General features: G+C 39.6%; 1 protein-coding gene across 2 annotated transcripts in view; it reads left to right on the top strand.

The window, feature by feature from the left end:
• The window catches only part of RBM18 (RNA binding motif protein 18), a 19,757-nt gene extending 3,966 nt beyond the window's left edge, over positions 1-15,791 (top strand). For both annotated transcript variants that reach the window (XM_006917053.3, XM_006917054.3), the window contains 4 exons: positions 6,105-6,231; positions 9,058-9,144; positions 10,830-10,915; positions 13,837-15,791. In XM_006917053.3, the coding sequence (XP_006917115.1) occupies positions 6,105-6,231; positions 9,058-9,144; positions 10,830-10,915; positions 13,837-13,996 (460 nt within the window). In that variant the 3' untranslated portion in view covers positions 13,997-15,791. The remainder of the gene's footprint in view (positions 1-6,104; positions 6,232-9,057; positions 9,145-10,829; positions 10,916-13,836) is intronic.
• Positions 15,792-21,784: the final 5,993 nt, after the last annotated feature.

The following is a 21,784-nucleotide window of genomic DNA, read 5'->3' on the forward strand; positions in this document are numbered from 1 at the left end:
TGTTATAGTGGAAAGGAATTGTTTAGCAAAGAGAATTGAGAGGTTTTTTCCTTCTCCCAGTTCAGTAGGGGCAGGCAAGGTGGTGGTTGGTGGCAAAATAGTAAAGGATGACTGGAATGAGCTGTATGTGGTCAGTGCTTAAAGCAAACAAGGAGGATATCATCAGTCCTAGAAGTTACTCCCTTTATAGAAGTGTTAAAGGCAAGGGGAGAAGGGACAAGAGAACCTGCAGAGTCTGGGATGTGAGGAGGTGTATATAAGGGTTGAGATTAAGAGAGAGGAAAAGAGGTGTAAACTAATGTATCAGGAACATGACAAAGTTTAGTTCCTTAAAGCTGCTCAAACTCAAATTGGCTAAATGTAGATACTATTGGATCCCTCTAGAAATCATGATGATATTTTAGATGTATTGCTCCATATTATTCCAGCTTGGTCCCGGGAGCCCTGGAATAGAGACTGTGCATTGATATTGGTTCTCTTTATGGCTCCTGGCTCTAAGGATGAACGTGTAAATCTGCCCAGCCTCTCAGTTAATGTTTGTTGATCAGAGAAACTGTTGCCATCATCCAAAACCCAAGCTGTGAGGGGATGCTCCTGAGAGTGGTTTCCATTCCCACCTCTGTGGATCTGAATGGAAATCTGGAGCATGGAAACAATGTTCATTGTTTTGGCTGCAGTTCTCTGTAATGAGACACTTCTAATAGTGTCCTGCTGCTTGACAGGAAGGTTCAAATGGGCATCTACTACCTCAGTTTATGTCATATGTTGGATGAGTGTTTTCTTCAGTTAGGGCATTAATAGGAACAATGAATCACATTTTTTCCAACTGGTTCTCTCTGCATTTTCTGCATCAGGCCAACAGTGGACATTAAGTACTAACCTGCAGATTGAGGCCTTGCTGGCTCTACCTGTGGCTGCCCACCTCTATAACACCAGACATCATTTTTACTTTTTCCTCTTAAGTCCTCGTTTTAAAACATCTTCTCTATTAAATGAACCAATTTACTAAATAGTAATACATTTATTTTTAAGACCATAACTACCAGTCATAGCTTATGATTAGCATGAAATGCTTAGTATTACCTCATTTAATTTGCTTAATCATAGCAAAGAAAAGTAACATTTTAGTAAGGTAGGTCTTATGTTGTGGAAATATGTAATTTCCTTCCAAGTTTTTGAAGTATATAAACACGTGGATCCTGTTCCTCTCAAAGAAGGTAATGATTGACCTAGACTAATTATTAAAATATGGTCATTCCAAAACATTGAAGGATTACATGATAAAACTTAGGTGAACCTGTGGTACCTGGCTTATAGTCCAATTTCAGAAAGTATTACTTGAATCCGAATCTCTAAACTTGTAATGACTTGACAGAGTTTACAGAGCACCCTCCAGTTTTCCTAGTTAAACTGTTTCCCCTTTCAACAAAACCCTTCTTATCTCTCTTTCCTGTACATATTCATACTCTACCATCCTCCTTCCTGATATTTTTTATAAACTACTTTGAATGCCCATCCTATCTGAGTGCTTTCTTACCTCTTGTTAGAAGACAAATTATAATATGTATTTACTGTCATTAATGGTTACAGAGGTATGTAAAACAGTGTCAGTTAAAAACTTTCCCATTCAGTTTTTCAGTTTATTTTGTAATTAATTCTAGTCATCCCGTGTGTGTTTGCGAGTTATTAATCTGCGTCTGGCTCAAGTTATAGTAGGGTGTCCATTCTCTCAACAGCATATGCATTGCTGAGTCTCTAGCACTCTATTCTGCTTCTTTTTTATTTGTGTTCACTTTGTGGTTGTACTCCTGACCATTTAGAGCCATGCTAGAGGCCAGGAATATGTTATCTGTATGACCAAAGAGATTGTAAGGATTTGGATTCAGGGGAGTGATGATATACTTTTATTTATGGCCGTAGCAAATGCCAAACCCTTGTTCTTTCTACTGTGTCCTGATTCCTCTGAACTACATCAGATCTCATGTTTCTTACCTTTAAAGTGAAAATAGTCAACTAAATGATCTGAATGTTTCTTCTAGCTCTAATGTTGCCTTCGTTCTTATTTAAGCTCATAACAACCTTGCGAAGCAAGTGGGACATATTTTCCTTGTTTTATAGGATGAGTTAAGTGAGTTGACTCAGTTTACTGGAGTAGTTAATGATAAGACTTATTTCCCACAACCTAAATTGGTGCTCTTTGTACAAATATTCTAATAGCCCACATAATTGAATAGTTATAACCTAAAGTATCCTATTCTAAATTTTAAAATATAAGGACTTCTTTTAAATTGTTATGGGACCCAGTCTAACTGTCTAACTAAAGGTAAAACAACACCTTTGAATATTAATACTAGTGCCTTCAACAGAGAAGTTAAAAAAGTTCATGTCCTTAGATATTTTCTATTTTTCTCACTGTGGTTTCCTCCAAAAGGATTGATACTGCTTTCTTTATCAAATATTAAATATGCTATGTAGAAAGCCAAATTAATAGCCACTGCATTGTGCATAAGTCGAAGTATGAGCAGGAACAAAGCCAGGAGAAAGTCTGAAAGAAGGAACATTCCAAATGGAGAGCGAATCATAAATAAAGTTGTATAGTAGGAGTCAGAAAGATTGTTATGTGTGAGCAGAATGTCAAGAAGACCTTTTTGACTAACGGAGAGGTTGAATACTAAATGATAATGAAAATAGTAGTTGGATAGGATATTATCAGGTTAAGACAAGGTCTTTAAAATTTATTCAGACAAGTTTGAGTTTCATATGGAAGAGACTCATTGTAGGCGTTTAGCAGGAGACAGACATCATGAAAGTGATGTTTTAGTAGGGAAATTGGACATCAATATGTAGGGCAAATTGGAGGGGCAAAGACTGAAGATGAAGATAGCTACAGACCTGCCATTAATATCACCTAGGTCGAGACAAAGAACTTGGAGGCCAGTGGTAAGTCTGAGAGATGAAAAGAGTGATTGAAGAGGAGTGGAGAGTTGAAGATGATCCTAATGTTTCTTCCCTCAGAAATGTAAAAGAATTACGTCCATATCGACCGCTGGAGTAGCTAGAAAGGGGCAATCAGTTTTTGGAGAGAAGGACATTTTGGGAAATGTTAAGTAAACTTGTAAGCAGTAGAGAGCTCTCCAGGTGGAAATGTCCTTCTGACATTGAATTTCATGGATAAACTAGAACGCATGTAAGAACACCGTTAACCCCTGAAGAATCCCTTTTTTCTGTCAGCCCATTCTTTATTTTTCCTTTGTTGCCTGTGCTTTTCATGCCTTGGTTTGCACAAAACAGCCTCTACTGTTCATTTACATTCAGTTAAATTTGAAAAACAGTAAGACCAGTCCATTGCATACAGCATAGAACATAAAGATCCACCACATAAAAATTTTTATAAGTTCAGAAAGTTTTCTTTAGAACAAATCGTGCACCAAAAACCATCTTAAATGCCATTTTGTTGGCTTCCCATTGCCTACAGCATCAAATTAAAATTCCCTTCCTAAGCATGCAGTATCCTTCACAACCTGTCTCCTGCCCGCCTTGCAGTCTCATCTCTTACTGCCTACCCCCACTCTCTTCCAGTGGATCAGACTCTTTTCACCCTTGTGTTTGTGCATGTGGTATTCACTAACCATCACCTTCCCTGCAAAACTGGTCCTCTTCATCTTTATGCTTAGGTATATACCTGTATGTGCAAGCATGACGCTGTTTTGTAATTGTTTGATTACATATCTCCCTCTAAGCAGAATCTGGGGTCCTTGACGGCAGAACCCTAGTTGTCATCTGAGTAGTCCAAGTGCCTAATATAGTCCTTGACACATAGTAGGTATCTCTTTTAACATTTGCATAGATTTTTTACTTGTCTACTATTAGGCAGGAAGGCCATTTTACTAATGATTAAGTTGCAGAAATATGTATGGGACTGGGGGACTAATTCTCTAGCTCTTGAAGGCCGCAGGGCGTACATTTCCTTAAGTAAAGCAAGGCTCTGATGTGTAGTGAGCTCTCCCTTACTTTAGCAGCAGATGAAAGTGCTTGCAGATGTGAAAGCAAGAGTCTTCAGGCTTTTTTCACTATCAGAGCTTGCAGTCCCCATCTCCAGGAAGCAAAATAGTAAACATTTCATTCCTTTTGTTTCGGTGTTCCGATAATTTCAAGAAATTATCAAACAAGAAAAGTAATCCTGGAGAAGTTGAAAGAAACAGACCTAAGCAGATGTTCCTGGAATCTTAAGGTCGCACTTCTTGGGCAGAACACATTTGTTAGCTTTTCAAAGAATAATCTGTCGGCGGTTTTTTTTTCCCTGAGTAAATTAAAATTCATTTCCTAGGAAATGCCGATCGCCTTACCTTCCTGCTATTAAGCAGAATGGAGCTAATGAAAAGATGACCAGCCCACAGTAGCTCTTAGATTGTTTTTAAAAAAACGGGTTTGACCCACCATTCATTGCAACTGGTACAGTGTTAAGGTTTGAATGGATATAGTAAGTGAAAGATACAGCTGGGGGAGACTCTTCTAGCCCATCCATGTGTGCATTTGAGAGACTCACCCTTGCTGCAAGCTATTCAGAAAATCAAGGAAAACCAGAAATTTGCATTTGAGGGTCTCCCTTTCCCTTGAAGAATCACCTCCTACATTCTCACTAGCAGTTTAGGTCTCCTAATGGGAGTTGAGCGTCTGGAAACAAGAGAGTTACAGTGCTTTTCCTTTCAAAACAGGTTTAAAGACCAGTTGAATATCCACCATATGCCCCGGGATCTGTGTATCCTGCCCCAGGATAGGACCTGTATTATGTCTTCCTTGCTCCACTGTGTCAGGCACCTGATCCAGGATAAGGGGTTTGCTTGTTGATGTGCGTTAGTATCAAATTTAGTATAGCTTATGATCCGTTTCATATATTTCTGCCTCCCAAAGGAGATTTTTACTCAAGAACAAAATCTTGATGAGTTTTCTCCTAGAAAACAATGTGAATAAAAATGTGGCTGTAAAGACAGCTTTACTGACTCCCTGTGGGGTAGAATTCCCAGTAATAACAGATTTAGCATGTGGGCTGATACCTTTTTAGTATCACAGGGACAGCATTGTTTAGAGAAAGCCTTGACTCCGTTTGAATAGCACGGAGGATGCCAGGAGGAAGGCCAAAGGAAAAGGAAACGGGAGAGCTGTTGGTTTGTCTCACCCTTACATCAGATGACAGGAAGTCGGAATTGAGATTGGCCACAGCAACCTGTTAAGGCCACATCTGTTTGAATAACTTAAAAGCTCTATAGAAACCAAATAAGTTTTAGAGAAAGGAATAAAAAAAAGAATGAGGGGCAGAGTGGCACACAGAGCTCAGAGAGAACCTCCTGCCAGGAATAAATTTCTTCCTTGGCCATCGATATTTTTTGTTCACCCATGCTCCAGAGTATAAACTGCGTTAAGCAACTAAGGCTGGATGATTTATGGGACTGGCCGGGTTCCCTTGCCCCATGTGAGACCAGACTCAGTCACGTTGTGATTCCACGTTGTCTTGACATTCAGTCAAATCAGGAATTGTAACTCTCAAGCCACTAGCTGTGACTTGGTTTTGGTCAGAATTTCTCACAAGTGTAGTTTGGGGCTAATGACTGTGAAATCTAATAGGGAAGTCTTCCAGGGTGGTTTTGTTTGTGTGACTGTGTATGTGTTTGTTACTTTGTTTATTTTTGAGATAGGGTAGGCTTTGGCTTTTGAAATGTGGGTGTGTCTGATGGAGTTGTAGTTATTCACAAATACTATTTCATTGCCAAGAAATTAAAAATAAATAAATCGACACTATTTTTGAGCTTTTCTCCAAAAGAAAAACAAATGGTGCTTGTGGGCCAGACAGCTGTTTGTTAGGTGTGGTTTTCTGTTTGGTATTTTTGTGCTGGACAGACGCATAGCCATGACAATTCTAGTTCCCATTCCAAATAGAGGCAAACAACTCTGTTTGCCAAATAAACTAACAGTGCAGTTTGGAGGAAGGCAGGGGGCGGGGGCGTGAGATTTTATCCCTGGGGTAAATTATCTCCTGCTTTTATCTTGCTGAAGTCAGGCTGGGAGGCCAACAGATTCCCAGCTCATGGGCTGTTCCTTGTCCACAGATACCACCTCCTGAAGCTCCTGCAGAAGTTTGGCACCGTGAAGCAGTTCGACTTCCTCTTCCACAAGTCAGGTGCTTTGGAGGGACAGCCTCGAGGGTACTGTTTTGTTAACTTTGAAACTAAGCAGGTAACTGAACTTCTCCCCCTTTTACGGTACTTATACTCTCTTATGGCATTTGTTCATCTTTCCTTAACTACTAGAATAGCAGTTCCTCGTGGGCAGGGGCCGTCCATGTCTGATTCTTCTCTCTGTGCCTTGTTCTGCGTCCTAAAGGAGATCCTTGGTAAACAAATGAGGTAGTGAACAGCTTCCAAACTCTGCCCCTCCCTGGGCTCTCAGACTAGGGCTGCTAACGTGCTTTCCTGACCACATGCTCGGGGATGCCACGTTCAGCACATGGGCAACCTCCTCTCCATTCCGTTTCATTTTTCCCTTTAGTGGCTGACCAACAGGGCTTCCTTTTCTTTCAGTAGTTTTTCCCACGGGTGCAGAAGCCTTCCCTGTCTGTGGTGAGCCACCCACAAACTCTCTTTCATTTTGATTTCTTAAAAATTTACCCTTCTCAGTGTCTCAGAATAAATGCATACAAATTTAAATATACATGGAGGAAGAAAATGTCCAGCCTCAACCATGTTACATACATGTATCTTGTATTAAAATTTAGTCCTTAGAATAGATTGCATTAATAAAGGACTTGAATTTGAATGTTATTTAATATAGAGATACTGCTTAATGTTCTATAACTTTACTGGTTATATGTGAGAACATTGCCTAGTTATTATTTTATTCATAATTGTATTTGGATGTTCTTCTTTATAAAAGTAAAGCATTTTTAATTATTTATCTTTCTAGTCTCTTCACATTCACACAAACAAAACAACAACCCTGGAAGACTTCACACACACACACACACACACACACACACACACACACACACACACACATCTGCAGTTTATAACACAAATAGGATCATATCGTATTGTTTACCACCACTCACAGTGTACTAAATTTTTTTCTGTCACCTAATACCCATCAAAGTAACAGTCTGTGTCATGATATTGTTGGTGTAGATATAAATATATAAAAATTCATTGACCTATATCTTTAACATTTATACATTTTTTAGATGTAACTTAGACCTTGGTTTAAACGCTAGTCAACAGGACTTTTGATGACTCCGTAGTATTTCATTATATGAACATATAAGTTATTTGACTAGTTGTTAGCTATTTAGGTTCTCCCCAGTGATTCATGAGTATAAGTGCAGTAGTGAATATATTTATAGCTCTAAATATATGCATATTTACTACATTCATGAAAATAGAGTGGTGTCAACAAAGGCCATGTGTATTTTTTCTTAATTTGACTGCCAGATTGCCACCGAGCAATGATGTATCAGTATTTTCTGAGACTGTATGAGAGTGTCATTTGTCCTGACCAGTGCTGGGGGTTTTTTTATTTCCTCTAATTTTTTACAGATGTGGTAGGCAATAAATGATACATTGCTGTTCTTATTGTTCAGATTTTTTTGAGGAAACCGAAGGAATGCCCGATATGGTTAGCATTTTTAAATACTTTATTCTTTCTCAGTGATAGAATGTGATGAGGATTCTCACAGACAACTGAAATCAGTGGTCATGTTGGGGCTAGACATTGGTTTAAAAACACTGGACTAGAAGTCACGAAGCCTAGCTTTATTTTTGGCTCTTTTATTTATTAACTTTGGGCAAGTCTCTTAACCTCTTTTGACCTCAGTTTTCATCTGAAAATGGGATTAAAAACACACATGCTTTATACCTTATAGAAAGTTGAGAAAATAGATAAGGGTACATATGAAAACATAGTTGGCATTTAATAATAATGTTGAAACATGAACTTTGACACAGGGCACAGAGATAGGAAATTATCTTTTAAAGCATTTATCCCTTTCTGGCATCTTATTACCGCTGATGCTACAAAATTAATAGTGCTGTGTAAATTCTGATTCACAAAGAATAAAATGTCTCTCATCTATCCCTTTAACGTCACTTGCTGTAGTGAGGCAAGGATCCCAGTGACTAATGCCTGACACATAGTGGGTACCCAATGAATATTTGTCTAATGTTATACTGGCGAGCTCTAGAGGAATAAGAATCACCAGTAAAGCCAGACTGGAATGCCTGCGAGTCTTATTCCGCAGTCTCAAATAGGCTCTCCTGTTTCTCTTCCTGTTCCTTTAGGGCTTCTTCACCTCCAGTAAACATGGGGTACGCTTGGCCAGATGCCTCATGGATACAAATGGAGCAGAGAAGGCTTGGCAGGATGGAACAGTACAGCCAGGCTTCCTGGGAATGTCTTAGAGTGCCCGTTACCCAGTTTCAGGAATTCCTTTCAACCTCGTTGCTTCTATATCTGATAGGGAAAGGGGGAGGGAACTTTTGGCTCTGAAAGCCAGGTGCATAGATTGGCTCACACAAATACCTTGCTCATAATTTCTTTGACTCACTTCTGCTTTTTCCGGCCTAGTTTCCTTCACTCCCATGTCCTCTGAAATTACTGTTTCTCACTATGAATCCAGGGAGTATAAGCCTTAGTTCAGGCTCCTTGGTTGGGAGAAGTACAATTTCTTGCTGTAGTAGGTGCTGCCCTAACAGAAGTAAGAAAGTTATTACCTTATAGGAACAATACTATTAGCTAACACTGGTCGATTGCTTACCATATGCTCCATGCTTTACATGTACTCTTGTGCTTCTCAAACAACCAATGAGGAACAAGTAGTATTACCATATTTTATAGGTAAAAAAGCTAATATTCAGAGAGATTAAATGTCTTGCCAAATACTGCACTGCCTGTGAATGACAGCCAGAAGTTGAATCTTTGTTTTACTGACTAAAGAAAATCATACCCTTTTTATTATTCTGCCTTTATTTTATTGTAAATCTTTTGACTAACTGTAGTCCCTTTCCTGGACAGGAAGCAGAACAGGCCATCCAGTGTCTCAATGGCAAGCTGGCTCTGTCTAAGAAGCTGGTGGTGCGGTGGGCACATGCTCAAGTAAAGGTAAGTCTCATATGCTACGAAGACAATATCAGCTCATCCTAGTCTCTTTCGAGAGACAGTTGTCCACTTACCCATTTGCATCCCAGTCTCTTCACATCTGGAGCAGCCATACTTTGGTCTCCTGTTCGTATTTACCATGTGTGTTGCCAGATTTTTCTTTTGAGAAACATCTCAGGAGGGATTAAGTTCCTTTATTGTTTCTCTCCACATACCCACAGATTCTGTTTTTGATTGATTTTTCCATGTGGCTGATGTGTATACTCAGACCTCTATCATTTTTTTGGTGTGGTGGTTCTTTGGAGGAAAAAATGTATTTATTTAAAAAATTAGTTGCTTTAGGCATTATTAGACTCTTCCCAGCCTCTCCATTCTGTGAAGAATTTGAATATGTTTATTCTAAATGCTTGGGAAATGGGTAGTTTGCATGAGTGCTTAAAGCACTGGCGTCTCATTATGCCAGTGATTTTGAGTTATTTGGGGGACTTTGCAGTGTCTGTATTGTCTTCAAGGCCTGAGAAGTAGCACACTGCGTTATGTGTCCCAAGAGAAAATGCCCTGGAAAAGCAATGACCATTAAAAAAAAAAAAATGAATGGCTCTTTGTCATAGCTGGTACAGGGGTGGTGAAGTAGAGGGGCTGGAGGAATCCCAAGAGTGATTCTCTTCCTTCTGCAGTGGAGTCTTGGCATACCTGCCTACGAAAAGATTTGCGACCGTTAAAATGAGAGCTTCATTCTTCAGCTATATGAGCATCCGTTTTTGATCAGAGACTCTCTACCTAATAGGCTTCCCAGTAAAGAGTCAGAAATTAAACATGTGAGCTCAGTGTCCACGCTGAAAAACTGAGTTCAGATGCTTTGGATCCTTATGAGTATTTCAGGTAGTCACAGAATCTTCTCAATTTCTAGGACACATTGCCTTAAAAATAGAAACAACAAGGAGAATTACCAAATGCTTTTTTGCTCAAAAGAAAATCAAGTCTCATTTGCCAAACTGGCTGTCATTTTCTCATTCTGCATCTCATTGAAAAGGCGCGCAAGAGAAATTATTCGTCATTCCTGTCTTTCATTTGAGACTCTCTGTGCCTCACGGTTCTCTTCTCCTACAAGTCTTTTTGACCAGAGGCTCCTGATTGCTCTTTAATATTACATTCACTTTTTACAGGAAATATATAGTTATCTGACATCAAATTTAACTGCTCTTTTACTGGAAAATGTTTTCTATGTCAGTGGCTGAAAGCTGTTACCACTTTTCTTCTCCACTCAGTCCTGTTAAGAGTTGACTATTATGCTTGGTACTTGCAAAAATCTAGCAATATTTTAAAGTGTTTTGGATGAAGAAAAATAAATGTGGTAAGAGGTGACAGTTAAAATGAGAAGGTAAGAGGGTAGTCCTGCTGTGTATCTGTGCCATCTGTGAATTTGAAAGTTGAAATTCTTTCTCTACCAAATAAGGAGGACTAATAGCTAGATGGGAGGTTTCTTCTAAACTTCTTTTTCTAAATTTGTAGCTTCTAGGCCAAAACAATGTGGAGTTTCACATTAATTATAAATGTAAAGCAGTCCTAAAATTGTCTAGAAATACACTGACAATATACTGATGGGGTTGGAATTCATGAACCCACACTCTACAGTAAAGAGCTGGTTTTTGCCCAGGTGAAGTAATCTCCCTTTTTCTTTCTTTCAGAGGTATGATCATAACAAGAATGATAAGATCCTTCCAATCAGTCTTGAACCATCCTCTAGCACTGAGCCCACTCAGTCAAATCTAAGGTAAGATGGTGTACTGTAGAAAGACACAACAGTTTTTCAGGAGCTTGAGCCATTTCTTCATTCCCAGCCTTCATTCATACTCTAGTAAATCTTTGGACCCTTAATTTAGAGTAGAATCAACTAACTTTTGACATGTTGAGAGAGGTGTTCAGTTAACCTCAAGCATGTATACACTTCCTCTCCTCCCAGACCCCCAAGAACACATACTACCCACTTATAGATTCATTCAAAAAAGGCTGGGTCTACCTACCACGTACTAGCTATTGTGCTTGGCCCTGGGAACACAAAGATAAATCAGACACAGTCTTTACCTTAAAAACAAGCATTTTAATGAGGCCTTATGTCTCTTTGATGTTTATCATTGTAATTCCTCCAGCAACCATGAGTTCCTTTATTCAGAATTTTAGTTTACAGCACTTTAATTCTGTGTACCATTTTAGCAGCTGTGACAGTTATGGTACTAGTATGTACAAATTGTCAGTTACTTCTTTGGAGTTAATTCAAAACAGAAGGAACTAAAGGTTGGGTAGACAAAGGAGAGGTTAAGTAGACGGTGGAGCAGAAGTAGAGTTTGGATAGGAGATGTTTGATTGGGGTTTTGTTTTTTGTTTTTTGCATTGTAGCCTAGGGAGAAATTTTAACAGTAACAATAGCCAGGATTTACGGAGCTTACTGTGAAGCAGGCACTACGATAAACTTAACCTTACCTGCAATATGTCATTTAATTATCATAAAAGTTCTTGTTAAAGTACTGTACGCCCATTATACATACAAGGAAACTAAAGTTTACAGAGGTGAATTATCTTGGCCAAGATCACACAGGTAGCAAATAGCAGAGTCCACACTCAAAGCCAGTTCTACCAGACTTTAATATCCAGTCTTTTAGTTACTACTTCAGAGAAACTCCAAGCTGTAAATGCAGAAATATAGTTCTAAAGCCCATTCCAGGGGAGGCTGGGAAGATATGTGAAGCGTCAGTGATTTATAAGGATTTGAAAGCAACACTCAGTCATAAAGGCAGGAACGTAGTGCCAGTTTGGATGGAGGGCCAGACAGAAAACAAACAAAAATCCTTTCTTGTGTATTATCCATACCAAACAAAACAACTTTACAAGCATCTCAGTAAACCATTGGGGAAAGTGATCCTGAAATGTTGTCAGGAGGGGTGAAACTGGTAAAATAGAATTAATATTTTAATTACTAATTTAAGTTTAATATCATTGATATTTCTTAATTTTGTGCTGCTTTATCATTTTGTTCTCCCAGAAATTTTTTTAAAAAATTATAAAGATGTCTCTAGATTCAGTAGGAGTTTATATCCACTATGCTATTTTCCCCTTGAGATTGAACCTCCTTGATCACAGATTGGTGTCTGTGGAAGTTTTCATAAATCTTAATTCCTGTTGGGAAAGGATTAATGCATTTATTCTTGGTGGTCCTCATGTTACGGTGAAGGTGTTTTTAGTTTCTTATTTTCAGTGTTCGTACTTTTTCCTAGATAACCCAGTGTTTTCCATTTATTTTTTAATACAGAGGACCTCAGCTCACATCTTTCTGATAACACGTATGTCTAGTTAGAGAGAGTGGTTTCCCTGTGACTCACACGGGATGAGTGGCTGGCTGTCCCATTAATGAAAGAGGTGCTGGAGTGCATCTTAGTAATACCTCAGTGTTCTTTTTGATTGTAACTTAGTTCCTTAATTTACAGTGCTCATTTAAAATTAGGAGTATGTGTGGCAGATGTATACCTTTTGAGGATGTCTAAAAGACCTTGTGTACATTCCCTTCCGAGTGTCTCCTTCTGGCAGTAGACCATTGAGAGCATCAAGAATGGAAAATAAAGGGAGCCGTGAGCCAGAAAATACCTACTGCCAGAGCGCTTTGCATCCTGGTGCAGGGAGAGCAGTGACCTTGATCGGATGGAATTCTTTACAACTTTTTCAGTGTCTCCTCACCCCTTCTCCCTAATATTGGGCCGCTCGGCTCCCATCCTGATGGGGAGGGAAGAGCAAGGGCTTTGGAGATAAACGTATCGGGCTTGAATCCTGGCTATGCAATGCGTTAACTGTGTGAACCTGGGCAAATCACTACCTTTCTGCATTTGTTTCTTTATAAAATGTGGGTGATAACTCTGGCAGTATTGGTGCAAGGGTTTGAAACAATTTAATGCAAATGCTGGGCACAGTGCCTGGTTCATTTTAAGCACTTTGTAAATGATAGCCCTTATAAACACACAGTTGTCAGGAAAAGGCAACTTTACATGATTTCCAGGATGCATTTCATTATCATTCAGTGATTCAAAAGATGGTACAGTGTAATATTTACTAGCATGGGCTTTGGAGTCAGGTTATTTTCAGATCTCATCTGTACCACGTACTGGCTATGTAACATTGGGAAGATTAACATTGTGCCTCAGTTTCTTCATCTGCAAAATAAGAATATAACCTATCAAAATCGTTGCTTTCAATCCTACATAAATTATTTTTTTCCAGTTTCTAGATATACAGTTCAGTGATATTATAAATACATTCATAATGTTCTGCAACCATCGCTAGCATCCACCTCCATAATTTTCATTTTGCGAAACTGAAACTATGCCCATTAAACAATACCTCCTTATTCCCACCTCCCCTCTAGTCCCTGACAACCACCATTCTACCTTCTGTCTGTGATTTTGACTAAGTATCTCAATTAAGTAGAATCATACAGTATTGTCTTTTTGTGACTTTTTTGTGACTGATCTGTTTCTTAAAAGGAGAGCATTATTTTTTGTGTGTATTTTATATGAAATGATTGAATGTTCATATTTGAGTATCTTCTTGCTTCTCTGATACACGTAAAAGGTACAAGGAAGATGAAATACACTAGTATTTTCCAAATGCACCCAGGCCCACTCTGATCCTCTACTGTCTTTTTTCCAGTGTCACTGCAAAAATAAAAGCCATTGAAGCAAAGCTAAAAATGATGGCAGAAAATCCGGATGCTGAGTATCCAGCAGCACCTGTCTATTCCTACTTTAAACCACCAGATAAAAAAAGGACTACTCCTTATTCTAGAACAGCTTGGAAATCTCGAAGATGATGGTTATGAATCACTGTAGCAGCAAAAGCAAAATTGATCTCCACACCTGAAATCCTCTGCCTTTGTACTTTTTCAGTGTGACTGGTACTATCCGACAGCGCACAATCAGATGTTAGAGTTTGGTAACATAACATTTTTGGATGTTCCTATGGATGTTTCTACTCTGAAGTATGTGTGGAATTGAGCATCATCCAGAATAAATAGGATTGTATCCAATTGTGATTTGAACACTGGGATGCTCTAGTTGGCTGGTTTGTTTGGATTTGTAACTTCTGAAACATTATATAGTGTGCCAGAGAGAAAGGCAAACATGAAAAATGTTATTATTTAAATCAGGAAACTAAATTTATTATCGTCTGTCTTAAAAAAAAAAATAGAGCATTTTTCTGGGCTCCAGTGTCTGCAACATAAAAGAGACAGGGAGAGAAGTGAGAGATTTTGAATCATGTTCAGAACTGTTGTTCCAAAATTTACTATGGCAATCCCTCCAACTGGACTAAAAAGGAAAAAGTTCTTGGCAAAAGGGAACTGGTTCGTTGAGCAAATGTTGCGGTTGTCTATTTAAGAATTATGCTTATTGTTTTAAAATCCCAAGTAGGAAAACATGGTGTATGTCTTAAAATTGTTTGCATCAACAAAACTGTAGAATCAACATTTAACATTTTATACCACAACAGAAGTTCTATTTGGAAATCCAACTTTTATTCTACAGTGATCACTTTTTAAAAATCTAAATAATCCTGCCTTTGGTAATACCAAATGTTGTTACTAACGTGGAACTTTTGAAATTGCACTTATTGCATGAGATTGTTTTTATAGCATGAGAGTGTTCTATTTAAAATTGTATCATGGTCAATCTAAATAGAAATGCAAACTTTCTTTGAAAACTTAAACATTTCTATATTGATCTCTATCAGACATATTTATTAATCATTGTTTAGGGGTCTGAGTAGAAGAAATTAAATTGTCTTGTGCGGGGTGAGGTGGGGACATGCAGTGGACACAGTCAATGGAGCAGGCACTACCCTGGCACCAAGATTGTAATGACCTTATGTTTTATGTGGTTTTTAAAGGCTTGAAAGTCTGCATGACTTATAATAATAGGAAAATAAATCATATTTATTTGGGAGTGTGTTTCTCTCAGCAGTTTTGGTCATTTTGGTGCCAGGTTGACGGACTGTTTCATTGGGCAGGGCCGTTGCTTCTTTACCAGGTAAATAATTTTTTATACCCTAGGTGCCATTCTTAGTGATTACAGACTTTTTATCATTATCATTCCTAGCAAGAGAAAGCTTTCATTGTAAGAACTTAAGTCTTCCTATGAGCATAAGTAAATTTAGGACACTTGAACCAAAACCTCAGCATAGCGAGGTTTCAGAATTCACAGAACCGGTTCAGAGAAATTCATATCACCTTGCCCAAGGTAAATCTTTTTAGATATCTTTAGATATTAAATACTTTCTGCATTTATTAGCTCTGTCTTTGATGCAAGTAACTCTCCTTCCTTTGGGGGGGATAGTTCAGGGAGGTGGGAGCAGCATCTCCCATTTTTCTGGTGACTTCTTAGAGTAGAGAATTCACCATTTTATCCTTAAGTCCTCAAAGGGTTGTAGTGGAGTAGGACTTACTTAATGCAAAATAGTCTTCTATTTTTAATAGGAACTTAGAAAATACTTAACTTTGAATTATCTAGAGCTGTTTCCTTTAGAAACCAGAACTATTTATTTGTATTTAAAGCAATGTTTATTATTTGTACCAATTCTTATTACTCTGTGTGAATAAATGTAAGACAGTGTCCGTGTGGTTGTGTCTTCTCTCATCCATTTTCTGGAATAAAGACTGCAGCTCTCTGGTGGCCTGTTTCCCTTCAGGACTGAGGCCAGTGCGGGGTTGAGGGGAGGAGTACTGTTTCTAAGTGCTTTCTCTACCAAAGGCTCTGGCTAGAGGTGACCTCACAGGCAATTCTCCCTACTTCTGTTGTTAGAGGAGAGAAATGAGACTAGCTATTTTTGCTGCAGTCTATTTGAAAAGAAGTTGTTAATGCAAGTCCCCGAGAGCTTCATATTGTGTTCAGTCCCTCTTTCAACGTAGAGGTTTCAAAAGAATAAATGTTTATGTCATCAATATGATGAAAGAATTATAAAATATAAGTGTTAAGTTATGATGAAGTTACCTGTGCTTTCAAATTATTTGTTGGTTTGCTGTTTTGCTAAGATGTCACTTACAATTTCGATGTATGCAAGAGTAAAGAATTGAAGGAAATATTCAGGACAGGTATGAACTGTCTTCTTAATCTCAGTTCCTATTTTATCAAATGTAAAATGTCACCCTAACCAGTTGATTTTCTATAACTGGCATCTCAGTTTTGGGGAAGAGGATTGCATGAGGAAAGATCTTCCAAAGCATGTCAAAAGTCAACAGCAAAAGTTTTGGGTTTTTGTTTTTAAATACTCTGGAACCTTGCCCCTTGTTTATTAACGTACACACAGTTAATATTTGAATCATCAAATATATCTTATTTTTAGTACTATATAAAAGAGTAGATGCGGTCTTGCCTTATAAGTTAAATGTTAACTATTTCCTGTATGTAATCATTTTCTTAAAATCTGATTTGATCCTATCATTTTTATCCTTGATTTCTCTTTTTCTCTCCTGCTCCCGTATAGTTCTTCAACAAATCCTGTCAACGCTACCTTCAAAATACATCTAGAATCCAACCACTTATCACCCCCAACACTACCGTTCTTGTTCAAGCCATCATCTCTTGCTTGGACTACCGCAGTACCTTCGTAATTATCCCCCTGCCTTCCACGAGTGCCACCTCAGAGTTGATCTTCCACGCGTTAGCCAAAGCAAACATTTTAAAATCTGAGCATGTCATTCCCTTCTCAACGGCTTTCCGTCACACCTAGAATAAAATCCGAAGACCTACAAGGCCCTAAATGACTCAGCCCTGGCTGCCTGTCTGACCTTAGAGCCTCCTGTTAGTTATCTCCTCGTACACTGTGCTCCAGCCACACTGGCCTTTCCGTTCCTTGAATACGAGGGAGTTCCTATCACATGGCCTTTATGTTGGCTATTCCACAGAGCCCACTCCTTCATTTGGTCGTGTCTCTTCAAATATCTGATCAAGAGGCCACCTGACCTTCCCTTAAATCACAGCCCTGTCATGTCCCAGTCTTTTTCATTTTCCTAAACAGCACTTACTACCCAACATTATATATAAATTCCCTTTTTTTCCATTAGAATGCAAGTTCCATGTTAGGAACTTTTATTCACTGCTATATCCCCAACATTTAAAACAATACCAGGTATGCAATAGCTGCTCACATTTGTTGAAAAATCAGAATTGTGGGACTTGAGAGTTGAAGGGCCTGGAGGAGCCCATAAAGCCCCCTCATTATCCAGATGGGAAAGAAAAACAAATCCAGAGAGACAAAGTGACTTAGCCAGGATCACATAGCTAATGGGAGAGAATTAGGTAGAACCAGGCCTGCAAACACCTAATCCAGTGGGCATGGGCAACAGCCAAGACCGGTGCCCGCTCTTTGTACAGCCCACAAAGCTAAGAATGGTTTTTACATTTTGAAATTACTGAGGGAAAAGTCAAAGGAAGAATATTCTTTTGTGGCATGTGAAAATGACATGAATTTCGAATTTCAGTGACCATAAATCATTGGCACATAGCCGTGTCCGTTCATTTACATATTGTCTATGGCTGTTTCCCACCTACAATAACAGTTGAATGCAGCAAAGACTGTATGGGTCACAAAGCCTAAAATATTTACCATCTGGTCCTTTACAGAAAATTTGCTGAGCCCTGCTCTAAACTATATTCCATTAGTGGAAATGTCTTTCCAAATCTCTGTGGTGTCCCCAAATTCTGGTGTTAACAGCAGAGAATAAAAGCACAGAGGCGATGGAATGGTGTGCAGTGAGTATTGTCAGTTCCTTACCACATCTCTGACCTCTTATATGTCTTTCAAGATAGAGATCTGGCTCTCCAAGCCTAGAAGCATCACTGTACTAGGGCGGGGGCGGGAACAAAAAACAACAACAAAAAAAACTACACAAGTGCAAACTAAGGCCCAAAGAGCTTCGGCATCAGGTATGCCTCTGAATTCTAGCCTCAGCTTCATTCAAGTGACAAAAACCCTACCCTAATCCATCTAGCTCTTGGAAAGAAATGTATTGGCTCCTGTAACTGAAAAGTCCAGGTGTTCAAATGATATGGTCAGGAATCTGTCTCTTGATTGCGTTTTCCTCTGGGTTGCTTTCATTCTCGGGCAGGTGCTACTTGGTGGTCTCTGGAGAGAGACTTAAATCCCAAGTGAAAAAAACCAGATCTATCAGAATTTATCCCAGGATGCGGTGCTGTATCTTCCTTCGTCTGCATCCGGTCTAACTTGGCTAGGATTACTGATTATAGTGAATGCCATTTTATTTTTGATATGCCCTGTAACCTTCTAAACTAGAAATGGAATTTAAAATTTTAGCTTTAAAAAAATAAAACAAATTAAGTTTTCCTCTTTTGAAAACAGGCCTCTCCCCTTCAAGAAGCTTTCTGGTGGGGGACCTCGTTAAAAGGAAAGTGGTTCATTCCTCAAACATATAATGAACATCTGCCATGTGCCAGGCATGGAGGGTATAAGATGCTAAGGTGTGGTCCCTGCGCACCACCATGTGCCAGAATAAAGGGAAGATTCGGGAGCTGCAGGAACGCAGAAGATGGGCACCTAACCAAGCTGGAAACAGGTGAAGGAATAGATGATTTCCCTGGGGAAGCAATACCTGAGCTGAGTGCTGTAGGATGTTTAAACACAAGCCAGGCAAAGGATTTAAGGAAAGTATTGGAAGAAGAACAAAGCCCAGTAAAGTGAGCTAATCAGAAGAGGAATTAAGACCCTTTCAAATACCTATACCCATAGAATAAGCCAGATGGACAAGGCATTCTACAATCTACCCCAATATACTTTCTTCCCTAACCAGACAGAATTGCTTGTCCACCCCCAAAGGATGCAATCTCCCAGCTCCCTATGTCCTTCCAGGTAGATATTCCATCTACCTGGAAAATCCCTTTTGCACATCTCTACCCCATGTGTCTTAACAGACACCTTCCTACCCATCCTTATTCCCCCCACTGTAGTGAATCACCTTTCTGCTTCTTGAATTCTGTTTTAGCACTTATCACTTTATATATGCTTTATAATTTAAAAAAATGATTTTCACTGAAAATAAGATGAGCCTCAGGGACAAGTTGCTTCCCCCTAAAATCAGAAAGCAGACAAGTCAACTCTCTCGTGTATGTGAAGTTAGTCGTGGATGCTGTCCCATGGCTTCACCAGCCATCCCTGCACTGCTGCCTCTGATTCCTATCTCCAGCTTCAGCCTCTCTTTTAAGCTACAGACCTGTATATCCAGTTCACACCTGAATATTTCCCTGCTCCATTGAATCAAAACTGAGCTCATTATCCCCCTTTGCCCCCTCCCTCCTAATTGCTCCTGGTTCCACGTCTTTGGGAACAACATAATGAAGAAAAAATAAGTAAATAAATTGAAAACCTGGAGTTATCTTTGATATTTTCTGCTCCCCGACTCCCCACATCCAGTCTCCTAAATAATCAACTTTATATATTAACATTATGGATGATGTTACATAGAATCATACATTGCATATATGTTATGCATAATATATTATGCATACTAGAATTATATATAATGTTTGATTCTATATTCTATATAGCTTTAATAGGTAAAGATTATTTAGGACACTGAATAAGTGTTGTAGGTTACATGTAGTTATAAATGTAAATAAATAAAAGAGTAATTGGAGGGATTTACTTCAAATAGTGTGGTCAGGCAGAGTTCTCTGAGGAGGCGACATCTAGCCCCTTGAGGACTCCTCACTTAGCTAGTGCCTCCTGTGCCCCCATTACACCCTCTTCTTACAGATGACAATGGCACTAGATGACAGCACTCACCAAGTCAGTGCCAAGCTCAACTTAGAGATGCATGCTGGTCTCTCGGAATCATCACAGCACTTGTGAGTGGGTTAATGCCTGTTTTGTAGCCGAGTAAACTAAGGCTCATAGAACAGGTCACTCTCCTTGTTACACAAGCAGTGTGTAATAGGGTCAGGCATCAACTCGGGTTACCTACCTCCAAACCCAGAAGCCCTAACCACCACCGTGCCACGCTGCATCTTCAGAAACAGGATGCTGCTTTCTGTAGAACTGTTGACTCATAGACCCAGAGCTTTCAAGATGATCCCAGACTCCTCAACTCAATGTTCAGCCCTCCATGATCTGGCTCCCACCTACCTCACCAGCCTCATCGCCTAACATTGCCCCAGCAAACCACTAACTGGGCACTCACTCTTCGTTCCTATCCAACTGCCCTCAGGCCTGGCCTGCCTCACCCTTACTCATCCCTTAAGATTTCACTGAAAGTTCACCTCCTCCAGGCTGCCTTTCCTGATATCTACCATCGGCCAGGTTAAATGCCCCTCCTCCTCGCTTCTCCAGCACCTGTGCTCCCCATTGTGTAGCACCTGTCACACTTCCCTCCCGGCCCACTGAGCTCCTCATGGGCAGGGACCAGGATAGTTTACTCTGTGTTTCCTCTGCCTAGCCTGAAGCCTGGCATGGAGTAAGTGCTTCATAAATGTCCACTGACGTGAATTGACACAGTGGACATTAGAATTGGGTGATTTTGGGTGACTATAGCTGCTCACATTTGCAATATACTTTGAAGTCTAAAAAGCCCTTTCACACTGATTATCTCATTTACCCCAAAGTTTAGGAAACTCGGGTTCTAATAAGTGACTTTTCCAAGTTCACTCAGCCAAGAAGTGGCTGAGCTAGGGTTTGACCTCAGGTTCTCTGACTCCAAGACTAGAGCTCTCTCCATCACTTCCCCAATCATCTGATTCAAACAACACACACGCATTTTACTGACGAGGACACTAAGGTCAGCAGAGGTAGATTTCTTGCCTAGGGTCATGCAGTTATAACTTCATTCCACGCTCTTTCCTCTAGTCAAACAGGAAATGCCCAGGAAGGTGACAGAGTGAGGATAGAGTCCCTAGCGAAGAGGGGTATGCTGCCTGTGTGTCTTCCCACTGTCCCCTTCCCATTTGTCACAACCCGAATGTTTAAATGTTGTATTTAGTATTTACTCTGAAATGGCTTTCATCTGAAAGCCCCCCTTGCTCACCAATTTAGCTGTCAGAGTAAATAAATGTAAAGCTGTGTTTCCAGCCTCCCCCAGCTCACATTACCTTCCTCGAATTACTCCCTGGCGGGGCAAGACCACTGCTGGGGGCGCTCCCTCAGAATTATCCAGTTACTAATGAAGCCTCTTTTCAAATCCAAACCTGGGCCCTAGACTCAGGTGGAAGAAGATGACAAAATTCACCTTCGAGGATGAGATGACCACATCCTGTGTAGTGACCAAGAGAGGGGTTGAGCTGAGAACTGGATGACATTGTACATGTAGGATGCTGATGACATTGCATATGTAGACGACTTATGACATTACACATGGAAGGTGCTTATACAGTGCCAGGAATAGAGGCAACCCTTTTTAAATATTAGTTTTTAATATATGGTTAATTGTCGCCGCAATCTTGAGAGGTAACTGTTGTTATCTCCATTTTGCTAGTAAGGAAACTGAGGCTCGGGGAAGGTAAGTGACTTGCCCAGTCTCCTGTAGGAAGAAATCAAGTATCCTGATGGGATGTACTAAATTTGCCAATCTTGATTTTGCCAAGGTCACTCCTGTCTGGAC

The sequence above is a fragment of the Pteropus alecto genome, unplaced genomic scaffold (assembly GCF_000325575.1).
Source record: "Pteropus alecto unplaced genomic scaffold, ASM32557v1 scaffold226, whole genome shotgun sequence".
NCBI classification, from domain to species: Eukaryota; Metazoa; Chordata; class Mammalia; order Chiroptera; family Pteropodidae; genus Pteropus; species Pteropus alecto.